At 41.9% G+C, this 13,414-nt stretch overlaps 1 protein-coding gene across 1 annotated transcript in view; it reads left to right on the top strand.

The window, feature by feature from the left end:
- Positions 1-5,603: 5,603 nt before the first annotated feature.
- The window catches only part of LOC141143749 (dehydrogenase/reductase SDR family member 4-like), a 158,673-nt gene continuing 150,862 nt past the window's right edge, over positions 5,604-13,414 (top strand). Inside the window, exons 1-2 of the mRNA XM_073629352.1 lie at positions 5,604-5,695; positions 6,596-6,773. Coding sequence (XP_073485453.1) covers positions 5,604-5,695; positions 6,596-6,773 — 270 coding nt within the window. The remainder of the gene's footprint in view (positions 5,696-6,595; positions 6,774-13,414) is intronic.

Raw genomic sequence — 13,414 nt, 5'->3', positions numbered from 1 at the left:
TTCTTAATCGTAGGTCTTCTGCAGGGGCGGAACTACCACCATAGCGACCCATGCGGGCGCTATGGGGCCCGTAGCCATGTGGGGCCCAGTGAGGATGAGAGCACCGCCAGTACAGTCTCCCAGCCAGGGGAAGAGAGAGGAGAGGAAGAGGCGAGCTGTTCGTATCAGCAGAGAGCTGAATTGCCCAATGTAATAGCTTTCATTAGAACTTCCAGCATTCCCGGGGCTCACGTCACATAGCTCCACCTCTTGGCCCGGCCCCTTTGATAGACAGAACGCCGATCCAATGCGGGACATGTGACGTCATCAAAGGCGTCGGGCCAAGAGGTGGGGCTATGTGACGATGAGCCCCGGGAGGACGGGAAATTCAAATGAAAGCTATTACAGCGGGCAATCCCGCTCTCTGCTGATCCGGGTGGCTTGCCTCTTCCTCTGCATAGGTGAGGCTGTATGGGGCACAGGTCACGCTGCATGGGGCACAGGTCACGCTGCATGGGGCACAGGTCACGCTGCATTGACACAAGAGCAGCTGTGGGGGGGGCTGTTTGCAGGGGGGCCCCATACAACATTTTGCTATGGAGCCCTGCTATTTCTAGTTATGCCCCTGGTCTTCTGAGAGCTCTTTTGTGTGAGGCATCATTCACATCAGGCAATGCTTCTTGTGAAAAGCACACCCAGAACTGGTATGTGTTTTTCATAAGGCAGGGCAGCTGTAACCAATGTCATGGAACGTCCCACACTCTGCTTGAGTGCTTCTGTCATATACCACTTCCTCCCAGTCTGGATACAGATATCAGATATTCCAACCGCTCACAAACATAAAACAAGGCGACACTTGTTTCACTGCTAACATGGACTGTTTTTTTTAGAATCAAAATTACAAGACTTTATATGCCGTTAGAGGAGGTTCCCCCCTCCTGCTCATATTACTCTAACAATACAACTGTAACCTAATTAACATGAGCTAGTTTACTAAATCATTTACCCAGACTAGGTGACTATGTCTCCTAGCTCATTGACTATTCAATACACAATCAACACAGGGTTAATTAGAACAACAATGTGCGGAATACCCTTAGAACCTGTGGTAAGCCAGACTAGACTCATTTACATTAAACACATCAGACAGGTGAGTGGAGTTGATATTAGCATCTCTTCACAGTATGTGTCCCAACAGTATGACTCAGTCACTATTGCTAATATGGCAAATACACGGTCCCCAGAGTGTGTGTGTCCTGGGGGACAAGGACCCGAAGCCAAAGTAACAACACCTCAAGGGTACCCCAAATGCCAGGGCCCATAATCTGTAGGCAAGAGGCTCACATTTAGTCCCCTCCAAAAGCCTCTGTCCCGGGTGAGTCTGTCACAACCAACACCTCCAATCTCATCTCATTGATTGGACTCCAGTTGGCTGACACCTCACTCCAATTAGCTCTTGGAGATCTTAGCCTAGGGGTTCACATACTTTTTCCACCTGCACTGTGAATGTTTACATGGTGTGTTCAATAAAAACATTGTAACATTTAATTGTTTGTGTGTTATTAGTTTAAGCAGACTATGACTGTCTATTGTTGTGACTTAGATGAAGATCAGATCACATTTTATGACCAATTTGTGCAGAAATCCATATCATTCCAAAAGGGTTCACATACTTTTTATTGCAACTGTATTTATTTATTGGATTTCTTTTTAGATTAATTTGTATTAACATTCATGTAATGAAATAGAAGGTGGTGGTGTTACCTGATTAATATAGAGGTGACTGTGCAATATGGTGAGGTAATGTGTGTGAAGATAAATGACTAATACACTATGATACAAGGCATAAAAAAATGTGAAAAACCAAGGGTGCTAGTGAGTGCAAAAGTATGTTACAAGACACGTATAAGTGAACTGTTATTACCTTAACTATTAAAAGGAATACAGTGTTGAGGGAACAGGAATGAGATATAAAGTGCCAGACAAAGGAAGATGTATGGCACTGAATAACAAGTGTTCAAAAGTGTTCAGAGTGAGACCATGTCTATATCGAGTTGAAGTATGTTGTTTAAATTGTAAAGAGCCTAAATAGTAGGGAATATAGGTAAATAAGTTAGTCAGCATGATACAAATATCAGCCAGTCAGACGAATTCAAATGTTGCACTTACTAAATGCTAAGATTCTTCCTGTGTGTGTAAACGGCATTCCAGAGATCACTTCAGCATCTTCTAGAAGCTGTGGGTTTAAGTAGTATTTGAATTATGTGTCCATTGATGGCAGGTGTTAATCTCCTCCCCGGACTACCCCTCATTTACAGGCCCTGCCATCATGCGTCCGCGTGGCCCCCTCGGCGTTCCGGAAGGCATGTGCCTCTGCATCTGCCATCACCCCCGACGCAATTAGGTGATGTCACGCGCATGTGCTCGACGCCCGTGAACATCCGGTGGCGATCAAGGGACGCCACCGGCATGAAGGATGCTCCCTCCAGTGGCCAAATGAAGAAGGTCCAACTGTGGTAACATGAAAAGGGGAGAACCACAAAGGGTTTGCATCTCCCTACCGTGTTGGGAAGCCATGATGGAAAGGGGGGGACGCTCACCCAGGGCCGCAGAGAGAGAGACATAGCGGTGCAATGAGATGATCACCATGAAGCAGACGTGTTAAACAGAACATACAAGATTAAATAATTATTGTCATTTGTCTTATGCAAACATGTATTCTTTTAATCATAATTTTCTTTGATTCAAAGAGCTGAAGGTATATTGTATTCTACCAATTTAGTGACATAAAAGGAGGGAAAAATATGTCTATTTCACTCCAGGAGTAGACTTAGCTTGTTTGCTCTTTCTATTGGACCAAAAATGGGTTCCCTTTTAAATTACGGTAGCTATTTACGCCTTTTGCAACACCCTTCATATATCACCATAAAGGTGACTAGAAGAGAGAGCTTACTATATTTTCAAAAAATTGGGATATATCTCAGCTCGTGATTGCAACGCTCATATATTCAAAGGGGAATGGGTGTTTAACCACCCAAGTATTATACAAAATGGAAAAAGACATATATGAGAGTCAACTAGGCTGCACACCCCAAAAGTATACAGACTTTGCCTGAATAAAAATCTTTTATTCAGGCAAAGAATGAATGCAATTAAACAGTAAATTTAACATATATATTGTGGTTAGCGACATAAACAACAAACACCAAACAAAAGACATCGCAAATGGCAAACAGTACACCAATGAAATCATAGTTTGTCAATTACATTGTGACATTTACATCTACGTGAATACCCCGATGCATTTAGACCCTTATGCCTTCCGCAACGCCGAGGGGGCCACGCAGACGCCGTAATCATGGCGGCAGGGCCTGTAAATGAGGGGGAGTCAGGGGAGGAGATTAACACCTGCCATCAATGGACACATAATTCAAATACTACTTAAACCCACAGCTTCCAGGGGATCCTGAAGTGATTTCTGGAATGCCGTTAACACACAAGGGAAGGATTGTAGCATTTAGTAAGTGCAACTTTTGAATTCATCTGACTGGCTGATATTTGTATCATGCTGACTAACTTATTTACCTATATGCCCTACTATTTAGGCTCTTTACAATTTAACCAACATACTTCAACTTGATATAGACATGGTCTCACTCTGAACACTTTTAAACACTTGTTATTCAGTGCCATACATCTTCCTTTGTCTGGCACTTTATATCTCATTCCTGTTCCCTCAAGACTGTATTCACCATATTGCACAGTCACCTCTATACTAATCAGGTAACATCATCACCTTCTCTTTCATTATATGAATGTTAATACAAATTAATCTAAAAAGAAATCCAATAAATAAATATACTATAAAATTAAATATATAAGCAATATCAGTCCATATAAATCCAACATTTGAATGAGTATCGACCAGTCTAAGGTCAGTAGCACTGTATACTTATATAATACTTGCTGATTACTTATTTAGATTCCTCAATACCATACCACGGGTGCCTCGCCCCATACTTTCCTCTCAAGGTCCAAAAGCGTGGCTCTTTGTAAGCCCGGCGGACTGCGGGTTATGGACTCTCCTGGAGAGTGCGGAGGGGACATGTGGACATTTTGGGACCATTGAATGCAGCTGTTTTTAGCAATCCTGGTTGTGCGATATATTCTCACCTTTCCATCTCTGTAATGGTAAATATACTACCTTATATATGGGAATATACTTTTGAACATTATGAAATGTCCAACGATGTTTTGTATACTGCAATGTTAATAAAGTTGTCTAAATTTAGAACTCTTTGATATATCGCCTAGAATTAAAAATCTCCCTGAAGAAGACCGGAAATGATAGGGTCGAAATGCATCGGGGTATTCATGTAGATGTAAATGTCACAATGTAATTGACAAACTATGGTTTCCTTGGTGTACTGTTTGCCATTTGCGATGGCTTTTGTTTGGTGTTTGTTGTTTGTGTTGCTAACCACAATATATATTTTAAATTTACTGTTTAATTGATTGCATTCATTCTTTGCCTGAATAAAAGACCGAATCTTTTTCTTATAAAGTTTTCGCTGCTTTAAACATCCCCCCCCCCCGGGGAAACTCTTCCATTGTCGGAAGAGTGATGTATGTTAAGTTTACTATTTTTTGCTAAAAAGACAATAAAGGACAGTGTGGTGATGTTAACAATTGTAAGACTACAGACTACAGGTTCTTTTAATTTTTTAAGTATGATTGTTTTGCAAACAAACATAGGATTACCAAACCAAGACCCTTTGTTCCTAAATTATAGCTGTACTGTCCGTGATACTTTTTTTATTTGCACTAACATACAATTTTTCAGGACAAGCTTTCGGGGTATGTCCCCTTCTTCAAGGTCCAAGCAGTACTGATTCACAAATTTTTAAGCAGCATGTTAAAAAAAAAAAAAAAAAAAAGGGAAAGCCAAACACATACAAATCAATGGTAATAAAGATAGCAGCAGAGTTAGTGAGATAAGACAGAGGGAGAGAGAGCTATAGAATGCAGGGGGGGATACTAGTCACAGAGGGGTCGTAAAACTTTAGCATAATGTGTAAGGAAACCAATATCTAAATTCAGGCCGTTATTTATTTTTCGTGTCAAAAAGAAGTATCATTCTTAGTTCAAACGTTTTCCTTTCCTGGAGAGTTCTGAAATTCCCTTTAAGGCTCTGTTTCCACTAGTGCGACTTTTCATGCGACTTGGGACTGAAAAGTCGCATGACAAATTGTTTCCCATGATTTCCAATGAGTACCGTTCATATCTGTGCGACTTCAAGTCGCAGCGACTTCAAAGTAGTCCCTGCACTACTTTGGTCCCACTTTGATGCGACTTGAGGTCCATAGATACAGGCATTGCTTCAAATCGCGGTAAAAAGTCGCGGTAAAATCGCGGTAAAAAATCGCGGCAAAATCGCGCGACTTTGGGGACGCACTAGTGGAAACATAGCCTAAGAACTAAAACATTGAGGTCTTCTATAGTGTGGTCCATCAAATCAAGTAAATTATAGCTAAAACTAAATCAAAACTTACTTTTTTTTGCTAGTTTCATGTGCAGATACTGTTTGTTTGTTTTTACAGATATTTTGTAACAGCTGTTAGAAAATGTCTCAAGAAAACTACCTGATCAAATCAAGTGCGAAAAATCAAAAACCCTTGCAAGATAAAGTGACCATTGTGACTGGGTCAACATATGGGTATGTTAAAAAAAATTCTAAAAATATCCAATCAGTTGGTTATTATTATAGGAGTGGCCTCCTCTTCATGTGAGCAGTCCCCCCCCCCACAAGCTGCTTCACTTTGCAACCTGGCAAGTCACACCTCTCCGATGTCCTCCCATACAATGCAGGACCAGAAGTCCTGCATTGTAAGAAGGGCTGAAGAGGGCCCACCCACAAACCCATAATGTCAGACTGCAGAGGAAAGTGCCAGCTGCTAGGAGAGTGGGAAATAAGGTAAGTTCTGTATCGTGTATTAGTGTTGGGAATCCCACTGCAGTGTTACATTCAAAGGCATCCTGGAGTTGGGCTGTAAAGTCGTTCTAAAAGCTGGAGATTTTTTACCGTATTGCATTCTCTGTATTAGGGTAAAAAACTTTTGGAGTACAGCTCCCCCCTCCTCCTGCTGCTGTCAATCACAGCCAGTGAAGAGAAAGTTGGGGGGCAGGTCCAAGCAGCACTCTGTTTGTCAATGGACACACAGAAAAAGGCTTTGGAGCAAGTGCACACAAATGTCCCCATAGCAAGCGGCTTGCAGGAGGGAGGAAACAGGAGTGCCGGCATTGGACCAGAGGATGATCAGGGCTGCTCTGCAAAGCTATTGCACAGAGCAGGTACTGTAAGTATGACATGTTTGTTAAAAAAAATGTGGGTTTACAATCACTTTAATAATTAATAATAACCTGCATTAAGTTATTAGTTTTTTTTTTGTAATGTAATATTTTTATGAGCTTTAATATACACTATAGGGGCAAATTCATAAAACATAAAAAGAATGTGACATTCACTAATCCTTCACTGCAGGTGAACATTCCTGGTACATGTGTGGAGGATTCACCTGCAATGTCACCCTCACTATGCTTATTTATTGACATTTAGAATAGGCTTTGCTATAGCAAGACGTTTGGCACAAGATGGGGCTCACGTGCTTTTATGTAGTCGTAAGACAGAAAATGTGGATAAAGCTATCCAACAGCTAAAAGAAGAAGGACTCAGCATTTCTGGAATTCCATGTCATGTGGGAAATGAAAAAGATCGGGAGAAACTAGTGGCAATGGTAAGAGAAATGCAAGGTAGAAGAATGAATAAGGAGTGATTTACTAAAGGAGTCATGTGTTCTGTGTTGCATAAACCTGTTTTTGAGTAAAGAATGTTATCAGAAATAAAAAAATATATACAGTAAATACAATATGGCTTACTATAATTAATTGTAAGAAAGCAACACAGGAATATAAAAGTGGTATTCAGAACAATTATATGCATGGATTAGGGAGTCATCTCAGAAAATCTACATTTGTAACACTGTATAAAATATTTTCATAATTTACTTGTATGCCAAAATGTACATTTATTTCCAATTTATATAAGAAGCCTATTATTTATGGCAATATTCTATTTTTGCATTGTGTAACCACGTGCAATAACAAACGATAACTGCTTATTCTATAAATATCTTCCCACACCCACAAATTATTCACTAATGTTTTTAGTCTGCAAAGTAGGGATGATCTTTGGCTTGAACATGAGTTCGACCCAAACCCAGCCGGTTCTCAATTTCTCAAATAGATGAACAATCTGTCCAGATTTGGTCAGTTCTCCAAATTACCTGAACCTCTGGCTGATGCAGCTGGAAGTCTGTCATTTATTTGTGGTATTAGTAAGGGATGTCTCACTAGAAAATTTCAAATTGTAAACAAGCCAGGGGAATCTCAAGTGGACCAAATATGGTCAGAACCATATTTTATTATTGATATCACCCAGATTTCACGGGCTGTTGTTTACATTCCAGCAGCAACAGGGACCAGTCATCTGCAGCACAAGTAGAGGCTGGGCAGCTTTGTCATAGTAGTGAGTCATCATGACAGCAGGCCTTCATCATGATTGACTCTGCATTCACTTTGCAGGATGATATGATTGACATTGGATTTATATTGTGAGGCATTTCTTTTATTGGAAGGTAGTATTTTCTTTTTAGTTATTATTATTATTATTATTATTATTCAGGATTTATATAGCGCCAACAGTTTACGCAGCGCTTTACAATATAAAAAGGGAGACAATACAGTTATAATACAATACAATACAATAGGATTAAGAGGGCCCTGCTCAGAAGAGCTTACAATCTAATAGGGTGGGGCAGGTGGTAAAAAAGGTTGTAACTGTGGGGAATGAGCTGGTGGAAGTGGTAGGAGATTAGTTGGAGACGTGATAGGCTTTCCTGAAGAGATGAGTTTTCAGGGATTGCCTGAAGGTAGCAAGAGTAGGGGATAGCCGGATAGATGGAGGTAGCGAGTTCCAGAGGATGGGAGAGGCTCTGGAGAAATCCTGGAGACGAGCATGGGAGGAGGAGATGAGAGAGCTTGAAAGCAGGAGGTCTTGAGAAGAGCGGAGAGGACGATTTGGGTGATATTTGGAGACAAGATTAGTGATGTAGCTTGGGGCAGAGTTGTGAATGGCTTTGTATGTTGTGGTTAGAATTTTGAATTTAATTCGCTGGGTGATTGGGAGCCAGTGTAGGGATTGAAGTAGAGGGTTGGCAGACACTGAGCGGTTGGTAAGGTGGATAAGTCTGGCAGCAGCATTCATGATAGACTGAAGAGGGGATAGCCTATGGAGCGGTAGGCCAATGAGAAGGGAGTTGCAATAGTCAAGGCGAGAGATAACAAGGGAGTGAATGAGGAGCTTGGTGGTTTCATTTGTTAAAAAAGGGCGAATTTTAGAGATGTTACGGAGGTGAATTCTACAAACTTTTGACAATGATTGGATTTGAGGCTGAAATGACAAGTCGGAGTCTAGGATTACACCTAGTACCCTGGCGTGAGGGGAGGGACTGATGGTTGCATTGTTGATTTTGATGGAAAAGTCATGGAGGGGGGCACGGGCGGGGGGGAATATTAATAGCTCAGTTTTAGAGAGATTTAGTTTAAGGAAGTGGTGCGACATCCATGCTGATATGTCAGTTAGTAAGTTAGTAATGCGAGAGGAGACTGAAGGAGTGAGGTGAGGAGTAGACAGATAGATTTGGGTGTCATCAGCGTATAAGTGGTATTGGAAGCCGTGGGCAGTTATTAGGTGACCAAGGGAGGTGGTGTAGATAGAGAAGAGAAGGGGTCCAAGAACCGAGCCTTGGGGGACCCCCACAGAAAGGGGCAATGGAGAGGAGGAGACAGAGTTGTAGGTGACACTGAAGGAGCGCTGTGATAAATAGCCAGAGAACCAGGATAGAGCAGAATCTCGGAGGCCAAGGGAATGTAGTTTATTGAGAAGGAGCGGGTGGTCAACAGTATCAAAGGCCGCAGAGAGGTCAAGTAGTAGGAGTATGGAGTACTGGCTGTTGGTTTTAGCAGTTAGTAAATCGTTAGTGAGTTTTAGTAAGGTAGTTTCCGTGGAGTGCTGCGAGCGAAAGCCAGACTGTAAGGGGTCAAGAAGGTTATTTTCATTGAGGTAGGAGCAAAGACGGTTGTAGACTAAGCGTTCTACCGTAAAGGTAGTAAAGGAAGTTTTTAATGGCGCCTATGTTTTATTTGCTATTTCCATTTTTTTTGCAAATTAGTAAAAATGGGTATTATGTACTCTTTTACATGGGTGGGAAGACATCTAGGGGTCCCTTCTTTTAAGGGGGCTTTCAGAATCTAACAATTCACATATTTTGGGGGACAGGATGTGGGTATGAAGCTTTTGTCCCCATTAGAGATGGGCCAAACACCCCCCGTTTTGGTTTGCGCCAGAACTTTTGAACATTGGGAAAGTTTGGAACCGAATAACGAACCCCATTAAAGTCTATGGGACCCAAACGGGAACAGTCAAAAGTGCCCATTTGAAGGCCTATAAGCAAGTATTTGGGCTTAAAGTGAAACAATAAAAATGAAAATTTCCATTAAATATAGTGCACTGGGGGGGGGGGGGTCCCCTTAGTCTGCCTGTAAAGTGGCGCATCTGTACCATGTATATAACCTGCTGCAGCAAAATCGACATTTATAAAGCCAAAAAAATGACATTTTCCCTGCAAGCTTTCTTTATGGCTTGGGGAGCCAGTCTGTATAATGAGCCCACAATTTAGTGCACAAGATTAAAGAGATCTTTTGGATACATTCTGGTGTCTCTTTCATGGATTTTGGATAGAAGTAATAGGTGCAGAAAAATTGGGCTTTGGGTGTTGGTGGTGCCTTGAATAAATTAATCAATAAATGCTTTGCATAGCGCTGCAAATGCGAACTGAATCGCCTGAAGGCGCTTGAACGGTCCTGTGTTGTCCTGCATCTTAGAAGAGGTGGGTTTTGAGTTTTTTTCTGAAGGCCCTATGGTTTTCTTCACATGCGGATGTGAGTGGGTAGAGAGTTCCATAGCTGTGGTCCTTGGACTGCGAATCTTCGTTCTCCCTTTGATTTGTAGCGGGACTTGGGAATGAGGAGGAGGTTTTGGTTGGTTGATCGAAGACTGCAATTAGGTGTGCAGTGTTTTATTTTCTCACATAGGTATTGAGGAGCGTTTCCTTGCATTTGTGAGTGAGGCAGAGGTTCTTGAATGTGATCCGATCCTTTACGGTTAGCCAATGTAGGGTCCTCAGGGACGGGGAGATGGATTCCCAGGGTTTTTTCCCCGTTATCAGTCTTGCTGCCGTGTTTTGGATGACTTGTAAGCCTGCAATCTGGTATTTAGGAAGTCCTATGTAGAGGGAGTTTGAGTAGTTGGGACGGGAATTGATGATTATTCCAACTACTGCTGCTTTGTCCTCTTCTGGAATGAAAGGCATGAGTCTACGTAGCAGGCGGAGACGATGGTGAGATCCACTGACTACTGATCGTATTTGTGCATTCATCGACATCCAGTCGTCTATCAATGTGAGGCATTTTTCTAGTCGCTGATATTGGTCTTTTTGTCCGGTGATGCGAAAATAGAGTTAAGTGTCATCAGTGTATGAGTGGAAGCAGAGTTCCGCTTTTCTGATGATTTTGAGGAGTGGACGGATGTAGATGTTGAAGAGCATGGGTGACAGGGGTGAACCTTGAGGGACTCCATAAGAAATTGCACAAGTTTCAGAGGTGAAGGCTCCTAGTTTCACTGTCTGTGTACGATTTTCTAAGAAGGATGCGAACCATGATAGATCTGAACCTGTGACTCCAGCTACTTCTGTGAGGCTGCTGAGTAGGGTATTGTGGTCCACTGTGTCGAATGCTGCACTGAGGTCCAACAGTACCAGGAGACATGATTCTCCATCATCTGCTGCTTCGAGGGTGTCGTCCCATATTTTGAGAAGTGCGGATCAGGCAAAAGCCTGATTGCAATGGGTCCAAGAGTTTGTGTGTGTCCAGGTGGCGTTGTAGATGTTGTACTACTGCTTTCTCCATAATCTTTGAGATGGTGTTAAGGCTTGTTACCGGTCTGCGGAAGTTAGGGTCTTTAGGGTCAAGGTTGGGTTTCCTTAGGAGGGGTTTGACGATGCCTTGCTTGAGCGCAATCGGGACAATTCCTTCTTTGAACGACTGATTTGTGTGTTATAGTAGGAGCCAAGATGTCGGAACATTCTTTCAGGAGTTTTGTGGGAATTATGTCGTTCAGTGCTGTGCTGTCTTGGAGGCTTCTGATGATGTTTTTGGTGGTGTCAATGGAGATTGGAATCAGCAAAAAATTTGGTAATTGTGTGATGTTCATATCGATTTCCTCTTTTAGCTTTAGTTGACTAAGGTTGGTTATTTTTTTCTGTTGAATTGTTTTCCGAATGTTGTCGATTTTGTCGATGAAAAAATATGATAACTCATTGCAGAATTCTTGAGTTTCGTTTGCTGAGGGCTCTAGGCAGGTAGGGTTCATAGTCTGTGTGACTATTTTGAAATGTTCCCGAGGGCGGTTTAAGGCTGTTGAGATGATGTTTGAGAAATGTTCTTTTTTTGCTTTGAAGATTGCTTTGTGATATTTCTTAGTAAGTGCTTTGTAGTTTGTGTGATTTTCCTTTGTGGAATTTCTTCTCCAGGCTCTTTCAGCTTTTCTGCATTCCTGCTTCAGTAAAGTAAGAGTGCCATTGAACCATCCAGAGTTTTTTTTTGTGGATGAGTGTTCTATGTTTTGGAGCCACTGAGTCTGCTGTTTGTAGTAATGCCTTGTTTAAGGAGTTGAGTGTTTGTTCCATTGAGTGGTTTAAATTTAGCGTTGCTATTTTGTTTGATAATGTGGTTTTGAAGAGTTCGGAGGGAAGTTTCTGGTCCAGTGTGTTGTTATTGCGTGTTTCGGTTTTTGGAGAGTGGTGTTGGTGGCGATTTTAAATTTGATAGTGTGGTGGTCCGTCCATGGTAGCGGTATGTTGTCGAATATGTTGATGTCCATGTTTTGTTTGAAGATGAGGTCCAGAATATGTCTTGAACCATGTGTGGGAGCATTTATCAATTGCTGAAAACCTAGTTCTTCCAGTTGGTTAATGCAGGCAGTGGCGATAGGATCTTGGGTAAAGTTTGCCCAGAGGTTGAAGTCCACAAGTACCAGAAAGTTTTTGGTTTTCAGGGTGTGTATTGAGATGAATTCAGTGAAGGGTGTAAGGAGACTAGTCTTCGGTCCTGGTGGTCTGTAGCATAGTAGTATGTGAATGGTGTCTTGGGGTGTTGTTTGAAGCTGTAGGGTGAGTGTCTCCTTGAAAGGCACTGAGTTCTGTAAAGCTGGTTTGATGAGCGCAAGGTGAGATTTAAGATCACTGCTAGGCCTCCTCCTTTTTTTCCTATTCTATGCTCAGTTAGGATACTGTAGTTCTGAGGCTCCAGTTCAGTTAGGATGGCATTGCAGTTGGGTGTTAGCCAGCGTTCCATGATGAAGAGACAATCAATGTTGTTTTGGGTGATGAAGTTGTGGACTTCCAGTTTGTGCTTGACTGCAGATCTGGTGTTGATCAGGGCGCATGCTAATTGTTGTGGTTGAATTGGTGTCTTCCTGTGTTTGATGGTTGATTGTAAATTGGACCTTAGTAGTTGTTCTTTTCGTAGTATTTTTTGAATGGAGGTTGGTAATGATGAGGTATTATTTCTTAGCCTGTGGAGGGCGTCCGCTGAGTATTTGAAGTTGCACATGGTGAGAAAAAAAGTTGATGTTGATAGGATGATGCGATGATGATACTGATGTGGCGACTAGAGATGATCCGAACACCCCCCCCGGTTCGGTTCGCACCAGAACCTGCGAATGGACCGAAAATTTGCACGAATGTTAGAACCCCATTGAAGTCTATGGGACTCGAACGTTCAAAATCAAAAGTGCTAATTTTAAAGGCTAATTTGCATGGTATTGTCCTAAAAAGGGTTTAGGGACCCGGGTCCTGCCCCAGGGGACATGTATCAAGGCAAAAAAAAGTTTTAAAAATGACCGTTTTTTCGGCAGCAGTGATTTAAATGATGCTTAAAGTGAAAAAAAAGTGAAATATTCCTTTAAATATCGTACCTGGGGGGTGTCTATAGTATGCCTGTAAAGTGGCGCATGTTTCTCATGCTTAGAACAGTACCTGCACAAAATGACATTTTTAAAGTAATAAAAGTAATTTAAAACTGCTTACGGCTTTAATGTAATGTCCGGTCCTGGTAATATGGATATATATGGCTAACACCTGTGAAATACAAAGGTGGCTCCAAACACTGACATAAGTGGTATTAATACAGGCCGAGGAAGAGGACACAGTCATCTCAGCTGCTATCAAAATTGCAGATGAACAAAGCTATTTTCCCT

Source organism: Aquarana catesbeiana, linkage group LG01 (genome assembly GCF_042186555.1).
Source record: "Aquarana catesbeiana isolate 2022-GZ linkage group LG01, ASM4218655v1, whole genome shotgun sequence".
Taxonomy (NCBI): Eukaryota; Metazoa; Chordata; class Amphibia; order Anura; family Ranidae; genus Aquarana; species Aquarana catesbeiana.
This window is presented reverse-complemented; position numbering and strand designations above follow the sequence as displayed.